The 10,405-nt window shown below is 42.3% G+C and overlaps 1 protein-coding gene across 1 annotated transcript; it reads left to right on the top strand.

Annotated features, from left to right (window-relative positions):
- The first annotated feature begins 48 nt into the window (after nt 1–48).
- Nucleotides 49–10,405, top strand: LOC109872026 (nicalin-1). Its single transcript, XM_020463143.2, has 16 exons — nt 49–178; nt 468–658; nt 871–1,061; nt 1,238–1,382; nt 1,600–1,697; nt 1,868–1,945; nt 2,040–2,143; nt 3,618–3,706; nt 4,010–4,149; nt 4,256–4,434; nt 4,597–4,684; nt 4,849–4,887; nt 7,677–7,846; nt 7,973–8,026; nt 8,272–8,350; nt 8,555–10,405. The coding sequence occupies exons 2-16, from the start codon at nt 514–516 to the stop codon at nt 8,609–8,611; spliced, it is 1,656 nt and encodes a 551-aa protein (XP_020318732.1). The 5' UTR covers nt 49–178; nt 468–513; the 3' UTR covers nt 8,612–10,405.

Genomic DNA, 10,405 nt, shown 5'->3' with positions numbered 1-10,405 from the left:
GAGGGGGTGATTAGCCTGACTTTATCTCCAGGGACAGATGGTGGACACGGGTTTAGCGGCTTACCAACGAGGCGTCTTGAGCCTTTTCCCTTAGGAGGCTAGTCTATGTCCACGCTGCGAGGAGGTGTGGAGAGAACTCGCTGTCCGTCCACCGAGAGGGAGAGAACCTAGGAGACAGGTGAGTAAAGACATACAGGCCCTGAGTGTCTCTCCCTGGATAGTTTGGGCCCCAACTTAACTCTGGGCATAGGCCATGGAGAGAATGGTATGCGTCTCTCCTAAGCTGCTCAGGTACTTCGTAAATCCTTTGGCTATAGTGCTATATCTGTTGGTAAGGTGAGGAGTAAGGGAGTTTTCTATTGGCGTATCTGGGGAATCTCCTGAAAAAGAGGAATACTATTTGAGCGATCGTGTTTTCAATAAGCACATGTATCGTGCTTGTTTTAACAGCCAACCTTCCTCCATAGATTTCTGTGTCAGGACAGTAAGGGGATCTCATCAGGACGTGGAGCCATGCTGCTGAGAATTTTGCCCCGAGCGGCTGCACTGCTCATGCTGTGTGTTCAGCTCCTGCATGCCTCTGTGCTGCCTACTGTATCCTCCTACGAGTTCACTGCCTATAGGATGCAGCAGTATGCCATTCAGCAGGAAAAACATGGTAGGGTCACTTGGCCAGACATACTAAGTATCTGCACCAGAGAAAGGTTTACACATGTTATTTTATCATTTCAAAATATATAGTGCAGCTCTGTGGAGCAGCTTTCTTTTTATGTGCTGTACTCCTAAAGAAGATATTTGTGCACTGTTTTCATTATTTTGTATTTTTATTTTCTGTGTTTTTTCATGTGACCTCTGTGTTGACCTGTGGAGGTTGTCGCGGTGCCATCGTGCAGGCGGAGGCCCGCTCAGCAGACGAACCAGTGTTAACACGACGCTGTGTCATCATGAAGCTGCCGGACTTCACCGTGGAGCGATACTTTGAGGCTCTGAGGCAGAGCGCTGCCGCTGTACTCCTCCTGCTACCCAAAAACATGTCCGCTGTCCCCCAGGATATCATACAGGTATCTTAGTCCTTTTATCAGGGTTGGCGGCCCATTCTATTGTAATATCAATCACTTGGGAGTATACAACAATCTACAGGCTTATGACAATGCCTGTTTTCTCTACCTTGCACCTTCAAGTTCTGGATATGTGGCACTTTAATCCAATATAATGTTAACCCTTTGCTTCCATACAGACCTTCATGGTGAGTGAGAGCGAAGCGTTGTTAAAGGATACCATCATGCCTGTGTACGTGACCCCGGAGGACGAGCAGCTCCTTTATATGTACGAAGAGGTCAAGCACGCCGCAGCCTCTCGCACCTCCTCTATACTGGTCCGAGGTAAGTGGAGAAGGCGGGATGGGAGGAAGAGGGTCTGGAGAGTAGGAAGGTTGGAGAGGGGCATGAGTAAAGGGGATGAAAGAAAGGAGGTAGACTGAGGGAAGAGAAAGGAGGGGGATACAGCGCAATGTGAAAATCGATTTTAATAATAATAAATGTAATAGGTTCAGCATCTTTCATAACACAACTTGAACTTCTTTCTTTTACTCTCTGTCAGTGTTCCGTAGTATGGTCACAGCCACCGTATTTCAGATTCTAGTGAGCAACACCAACCCCATCAAGCCCATCACTGACAGTACAATCATTACTCTGGAGGTGAGTCTCTCTCCAACCCTGTCTATGACCAAGGACATCAGCTAATTCTTATGGCATATGAACCTTGGAATGAATTATAATTGGATGTGAAATACTGTATTAGGCCTTCTGGTCCCAACATAGCCAAGTCAGACTTGTGTACAGATTGTGATTGGTCAGTGTGCCTTCAGGGTGTACTTCCTGGTGCTGGAGAGGATGCGCCCACCATCGTTATCACGGCCCACTACGACTCCTACGGCCTTACTCCAGTAAGTCAACTGCACGCTGCGTATACTAGTGAAATAAAAATGTATTCACAAATAAGGAGTTTCAATCACAAATATTGGTGCGTGTGTAAAACAGTGGCTGTCATATGGAGCAGACTCCAACGGTAGCGGAGTCATCATCTTGCTTGAGCTGGTCCGTCTTTTCCAGAAACTTTATAGCAACCCCCACAGCCAGCCTGCGTGAGTTAAACACACTATCTTTTAGTTATTTACAGACGTAAAACGTATGCACACATGTATTTAAGTCGCTAAGTGGCATAAATGATTACTATATATATTAAATATTATCACTATTCATAGATGAAATTAAAATAATTAATCACATGTACAGTGCATTCGGAAAATGTTTTCAGACCCCTTGATGAGCTCTTAGACAGGATTGTGTCGCGCACAGACCTGGGGAAGCGTACCAAAACATTTCTGCAGTGTTGAAGTTCCCCAAGAGTACAGTGGCCTCCATCATTCTTAAATGGAAGAAGTTTGGAACCACTAAGACTCTTCTTAGAGCTGGCTGCCCAGCCAAACTGAGCAAGCAGGGGAGAAGGGCCTTGGTCAGGGAGGTGACCACGAACCTGATGGTCACTCTGACATGGCTCCAGAGTTCCTCTGTGGAGATGGGAGAACCTTCAAAAAGACAACCATCTTTGCAGCACTCCACCAATTTATGGTAGAGTGGCCAGAAGGAAGCCACTCTTCACTAAAAGGCACATGACAGACGGCTTGGAGTTTGCGAAAAGGCACCTAAAGTACTCTCAGACCATGAGAAACAAGATTCTCTGGTCTAATGAAACCAAGATTGAACTCTTTGGCCTGAATGTCAAGTGGCATGTCTGGAGGAAACCTGGTACCATCCCTTACGGTGAAGCATGGTGGTGGCAGCAGCATTATGTTGTGGCAAAGTTTTTCAGCGGCAGGGACTGGGGAGACTAATCAGGCTTGAGGGAAAGATGAACGGAGAAAAGTACAGAGGTATCCTTGATGAAAACCTGCTCAGGACCTCAAACTGGGGCGAAGGTTCACCTTTCAACAGGACAACGACCGTAAGCACACAACCAAGACAATGAAGGAGTGTCTTTTGGAAAACAAGTCTCTAAATGTCCTTGAGTGGCCCTGTCAGAGCCCGGACTTGAACCTGATCGAACATCTCTAGAGAGAAATGAAAATAGCTGTGCAGCGACGCTCCACATCCAACCTGACAGAGCTTGAGAGGATCTGCAGAGAAGAATGAGAGAAACTCCACCAAATACAGGTGTGTCAAGCTTGTAGCATTATACCCAAGAAGAATCGAGGCTGTAATCGCTGCCAAATGTGATTCAACTAAGTACTGAGTGAAGGGTCTGAATACTTATGTAAATGTGATATTTCAGTTAACATTTTTTATATATTTACAAAAATGTATAACCTGTTTTTGCTTTTTCATAATGGGATATTGTGTGTAGATTTATGAAGATAAAAAAAAAATCTAATTTAGAATAAGGCTGTAACATAACAAAGTGCAAAAGTCAAAGGGTCTGAATACTTTCCAAATGCACTGTATATTACATTTCTATTACATTTCAAATATCATACACTTTGAGTAATAGTACCTTATCCAATCAGGTTTTAAGGGAATGTTTGGGCATTTGAAATGACACTTGTGTTCTTTGTGTTCTAGATACCATCTTCTTTTCTCCCTGACTGGCGGTGGGAAGTATAACTTCCTGGGTACCAAGAGGTTTATAGAGGAGAATATGGATCATGCCGGTGAGTTGTTATTTCACTTGATCGTCTTTCAGTTATGGAGTCGAGACCAGAACTATCAAAGACTAGACCAAGACCAACCATCTCAAGTCAGAAACATAAAGCATCTACACCCTAAACTTTACCCACTGCATGTACACCCGGCTTCTACAGTAGGGAGGTAGGCCTTGTGTTTTCATCTGCTGTTTAGTGGGTGAACCATGGCTGGGAGGACACTGCTACAACAGCCCTGCAGTCTGGTTGATTGTAGCCTTGCCTTATGTCTCTCTCAAGTTGATTCTATCCTTGTGGTCTGTCTCCGTCCAGAGACCAGCCTTCTCCATGACAATGTGGCGTTTGTTCTGTGTCTGGACACGCTGGCCAATGGGGACGACATGTTCCTGCACGTGTCCCGCCCCCCCAAACCTGGCACCCCTCAGCATGCCTTCGTACAACATCTGGAGCAGGTAACTCCTCCCACCAGCAGATACTGTAGGAAGTGTGGAGGTGCTGGATGGCCCAGTGTCACTTGTATGAACTAAACGTACATGCTTCCCACCACCTTCCATGTAGGTAGTTTCTTCCCGGTTCCCTTGGGTGAGGTTTGGGATGGTCCACAAGAAGATCAACTTGGGGGAGTCCACTGTTTCCTGGGAGCACGAGCGCTATGCCATGCGCAGGATACCAGGCTTCACGCTGTCTCACCTGGAGGACCCCAAATCTGAACTCAGAGGCTCCATCCTGGACACTGTGTGAGTGGCACTACTCTGTTTTATTTTAGGGTGGAATGACAACAGTATATTAAATGCATATTCCACAAGATTTTCCCAGTCTAGTATCTAGACTCTTAGACATATTGGTATTATTACAGAGTCTGGAAAAGGTCCATAATGAGACTGTTACCCTCCCAACAGGTTGCACGTGGACTTGAGGAAGATGAAGCGCAATGCCATCGTTATTGCAGAATCGCTAGCTCGGTTTATGTATAATCTCTCTGACAAGGTATAAAACATGTACTAACACACACACACACACACACACACACACACACACACACACACACACACACACACACACACACACACACACACACACACACACACAAGAATACTTTATTTTAATCAATGAGGAAACAAATGAACTCATCTCAATTTGTTTTCCAATAGGGTTCCCCAAAAGACATACAGGTCTTCAAGGGCCAAATGGTAAGATTCTTTTTTTTTTACCAGAATCAGGAAAGGCAACTACAGTCATGAAGGGAACAATTCTGTCCTCCAGTTTAGTGTACACTGTTGCATCAGTTCCAAGTAGATTTATCAGAAGTTGACTGTCCTATGCACAGTGCAAACATAATGCAAGGGGAATCATTAATCTGATGACTGGTGATTGGATGAGAGAAACTGATTTATAAAATGATTGTGGGGGCTGTCTTGTTAGACTTCAGTGCAGCTTTTGACATTATCGATCATAGTCTGCTTATGGAAATATTGACACCCCCTGCTATAATGTGGGTAAAGAGTTACTTGTCTAACAGAACACAGAGGGTGTTCTTTAATGGAAGCCTCTCAAACATAATCCAGGGTGAAGCAGGAATTCCCCAGGGTAGCTGTTTAGGCCCCTTGCTTTTTCCATTCTTTACTAACGACATGCCACTGTCTTTGTGTAAGGCCAGTGTGTCTATGTATACGGATGACTCAACATTTTACACTTAAGCTACTACAGTGACTGAAATGACTGCAACACTTAACAAAGAGCTGCAGTTAGTTTCGGAATGCTTTGCAAGGAATATGTTAATCCTAAATATTTCCTAAACTTAAAGCATTGCATTTGGAACAAACCATTCACTTAACCCTAAACCTCAACTACATCTCATAATGAATAATGTGGAAATTTTGCAAGTTGAGGTTACTAAACTGCTTGGAGTTTCCCTGGATTGTAAACTGTCATGGTCAAAACATATTGATACAACAGTAGCTAAGATGTCCATACTAAAGCGCTACTCTGCATTCTTAACAACACTATCAACAAGGCAGGTCCTACAGGCCCTGGTTTTGTCGCACCTGGGCTATTGTTCAGTAGTGAAAATTGAATGGCTGGCCCTTAAAAGTACCCGGAGAGCTAACATTAATGATGTGCATGTCAATCTCTCATGGCTCAAAGTAGAAGAGAGATTGACATCATCATTACTTGTTTTTTCAAGCTACTAGCATACAGCTTGGATTACTATGCATACCCCACAAAATGTGCCACCAGAGGTCTCTTCACAGTCCCCAAGTCCAGAACAAACAATGGGAGGCGCCCAGTACTACATAGAGCCATGAATACATGGAACTCTATTCCACATTAGGTAACTGATGCAAGCAGTAGAATCAGATTTAAAAAGCAGGTAAAAATACACCTAATGGAACAGCGGGATCTGTGAAGTAACACAAACATAGGCACATACATATGCATACACACACAATAACATACGCACTATACACACACGTACACATGGATTTTGTGATATGTGGTAGTGGAGTATGGGCCTGAGGGCACACACTTAGAGTGTTGTGAATTATGTAATGAGTGTATTGTAATGTTTTTAAAATTGTATAACTGCCTTAATTCTCCCGGACCACAGGAAGAGTAGCTGCTACCTTGGCGGCAGCTAATGGGGTTCCATAAATACAAATACAGATACAAATCTAACATTCTTAAGGAAACACTTAATTGCCACTTTTTGTGTGAAACAATTCCGTCTTGGAGTGCCTTCATAAAGTATTCATACCCCTTGACTTATTCCACACGTTATGTTACAACCAGAATACCCCCCCCCCCCCCCCCCCCCGAGTCAATACTTTATAGAAGTACCTTTGGCAGTGATTACAGCTTTGAGTCATCTTGGGTATGTGTCTGTATCAGCTTTACACATCTGGACTCAGGCATTTTTCTCTCAGTAGTGAACCGCCATCTTCAAGTCTTTCTTTACACATATTGTCAATGGGATTCCAGCATTTCTTTGGAGGTATGCTCGGGATCATTGTCCTGTTGGAACGTAAATATTTACCCCAGTCTAAGGCCGTTTTTGCACGGTTCTCATCAAGGATCTACCTGTATTTGGCTCCATTCATTGTTCCCTCTTCTTACCGGTCTCCCAGTCCCTGCTGCTGAAAAGCATCCCCATAGCGTGATCCTGCCACCACAGTAGGGATGGTGTTAGACCTGGTGATGAGCTGTGCCTGGTTTTCTCCAGACATATCGCTTTGCATTCAGGTCAAAGAGTAACATTTGTTTCATCAGACCAGAGAATCTTTTGCCTTATGATCTCGGTCTTTTACGTGCCTTTTACTAAGGTCGTTCTTGCTCAGTTTGGTCGGACAACCAGCTCTAGGCAGAGTCTGGGTAGTTCTATTTTTTTTCATTTCCCAATTATGGAAACCGCTTTGCTCTTGGAAACTTTCAACATGCTAGAAATAGTTTTATACCCTTCCTCATATATATACACACAGTATATGCTTCATCACAATTCTATCTCTGAGATCTACAGACAGTTCTTTGAACTTCATGGTATATTTTCTGCTCTGACATGCACTGTCAACTGTGGGACCTTATATACACAGGTGTGTTTCTTTCTAAATCATGTCCAAACAATTGAATTGGCCACAGGTGGACTCCAATGAGGTTGTAGTGACATCTCAAGGATGATAGATGGAAACAGTAAATTGGTTGAACCTGCACTCAATTTGGAGTGTCATAGCAAAAGGGTGTGAATACTTATGTAAATTAAATATTTATTGAAATGTCAATACATTTTTCCCCTTTGTCGTTATGGGATATTGTGTGTAGATGGGAGAGAAAAAATATCTAAATTTCATCCATTTTGAATTGAGGCTGTAACACAACAACATGTGAAATGAGTCAAGGGGTATGAATACTTTCTGAAGGAACTGTACCTCTAACCTAAACTTGTACAGTATGCATCCTCAATTGTCCATCTCAATCTCTGGTATAGGAGTTTCAGGACAGTCGCATGTCTAGCCTGATGTCCTTCCTGACGTCCATCCCACGGGCAACACAGCTGGATAAGGATCCCAAACACACCATACTGGTGAACACTCTGGAACATGAGCTGAGGTACTATCTGCACCAGGTCCACAGACACACCTTCCGCCAAGACAAGAGGTACAAGACAGACAGACGCACGCACGTGCACATGCACACAGCCATAAAGAACACCTCTTCCTACCTTTCGTTCCTTGAAATTATGATTGTTAAGAGTGAATTGGGAATGTTTTGTTTCTCTTTCAGGGATCCTGAACTTACCTTTTTTGACCAAATGGAGCAACCAATGATGATGTATAGGTATGAGGACTAAATGTGTAAAAACATTTTAGGTGCTAGTCCAATGAGGAAAACAGTATCCAAACACCCACACTTGCCAATCCAACGACTAACCTTATATTTTTATTATTTTTATTATACGAATAGTGTATACACATTAAGTAAACAATGCATTTCATCGTCTGGGTTTGTGAGGTTGTTTCCATGTTTTCATTATGTTTGGTAATTGTTAACTGGATTTCGTTCCCTACATGTTTTATCACCAGGATTAAGCCAGCAGCTTTTGACCTCTTCCTTGGGGGCTGTATAGCTGCTTACCTGGCGATAGTCTACTATGCCATCGAGGTTGGTATACATAGACTGCCCATTTGTCAACAAACCCTGTCACTGGATCCAAAAAAGTGCATTTTCCCAACGGGGATATTAAGCATATTCTTTTATTGTGAGATTATGCAATATTAATTATGCATTAGTGCCAGGGTCTGAAATTGTTGCTCAAGAAACACTGACCATGTGCTCATTTATCCACTTTCCTTCTTCCTTTTTAAGAATTGTGGATATCTCTACACCAAACTGAAAGCAGCTGTGAAGTCCAAACAGAAGTAAGGTTGTGACCAATGCTTTGAAGACCCGGAAGTCAGAGTTGTTTTTTTAGGTCCAATGGAAAATACTTTTGTGCAAGAACTGACACTGAATAGGGAATTGTGTCGGCCATATACTGCATTTCTGTTTGAAACTATCTCAACTGAACAAGCCCATGGGGCATTGTTGAAAAGGTTATTTAAAAATAATTTGTCGTTCATGTTAATTGGTGACAACAACAAAAATGTCACCAATTTGTATGAAATGCATTTTGTTACTTTTACGGTTGTTTTAAATCAACAGAAACCCTCTGAATAACATGAACTGTTTTGTTTTATTTTCAAAAGTTTCGCTTTTTCTATTAATAACATTTCTAGCTACATTTGGATGATCGTATATAGAAAAACTCTCAGCCGGAGCCATCTTTAATTCTTTAATGTATCTTATTTTTGTTTTTCTAAAGAGCAATGAACTGCACATTGCATAACTTCAAACCCCCGTCATGCTATGGGACTGTGCACCCCCTAGCGTATGTATTTTTCGTATGACACTGTTGAATATCCTTGAATGTCCTCTGTAGTTTTCGATAAACTTGTGATCACACCTCAGTGGTTGAGATAAAGAGCGTTAGCAAAATCTCTGTGCCATTACTCTTGCTAAATAACTAAAGCAAGTAATTCAAGTGTATCAAACTAGCTTTCCAACGTGAAGGCCGTGCCCTCGAGTTGTTTTACTTTCACAGGCTCGGCTACACTTATTTGAAAGGACGTGCGAGCCTACAAAGAAGAACAACAAACTTCTAGACACGTGGATCAGCCAGACACAGCATCTTCTAGAATGTCATCTAACGATCAGTGCCAACATGAGGGAGTGGAGAAGAAGACTACACTAGAGGATCGATTTAGCAGTAATTGTAGGATTGTAATGTAGCTCCTGTTTACTTGCCTGAAAAGATGCCCATGTTGAGTTTATTACAGTTGCTAATAGCTAGGCTTTTTTCTTGGGATAAATGGGAGTTGGACGGATACTGTGGGGTATACAATAAGGCACAATGTGTTAAAAAATGTCTGTACCCCACTTACAAATAATGTGGAACACTAGGCTAGACAGTGGGAGCAGCAAGGCATTAGCGTGGTACTAAACTAAATCTCCCTCCTTGCTTGGCAGGTAGTGGTGTAAAGTAACTAAGTAAAAATAAGTGAGTAATTTTTGTTGTTGGGGGGTGTGTATCTGTCCTTTACTCAAGTGTATATATATTTTTGACAGCTTTGACTCTTACTATATTTATAAAGATAATGTGCACTTTTTACTCCCATTTTCCCTGACACCCAAAAGTACTTGCTCCTGCTCAGGCAGGACATCAAAATGGTACAATTCACTCTTATCAAAGAGAACGCATGGTTGTCACTACTGCCTCTGATCTGGCGAACTCACTAAACGCAACTAATAGGTTTGTAAATTATGTCTGAATGTTGGAGTGTGCCCCTGGCTGTCTGTAGATTTTTTTTTAAATTGGCCGGTCTTGTTTGCTTAATTTAAGGAATTTGATGTATAGGATGTAATTTATACTTTTGATACTTAAGTACATTTTAAAACAGATACTTTAAATATTTTACTCAAGCAGTATTTTACTGGGTGGCTCACTGACTTGAGCCTTTATTTTTAGGGAGTGGTTGAAATTTACGCAATTGTTACCTGGAGGAAAATGGGGGATGGTCATGCTTTTTCAATTTCAGACAGGGTTTAGTATTATTATTATTTATGCTCAGGGGAGGGTCATGTCATTTGTAATCAATTAAATGTCAGTATTTTTCAGCA

This window comes from Oncorhynchus kisutch, linkage group LG1, assembly GCF_002021735.2.
Source record: "Oncorhynchus kisutch isolate 150728-3 linkage group LG1, Okis_V2, whole genome shotgun sequence".
NCBI lineage: Eukaryota > Metazoa > Chordata > Actinopteri > Salmoniformes > Salmonidae > Oncorhynchus > Oncorhynchus kisutch.
The sequence above is the reverse complement of the archived record's forward strand: the minus strand, read 5'-3'. Positions and strand labels throughout refer to the sequence as shown.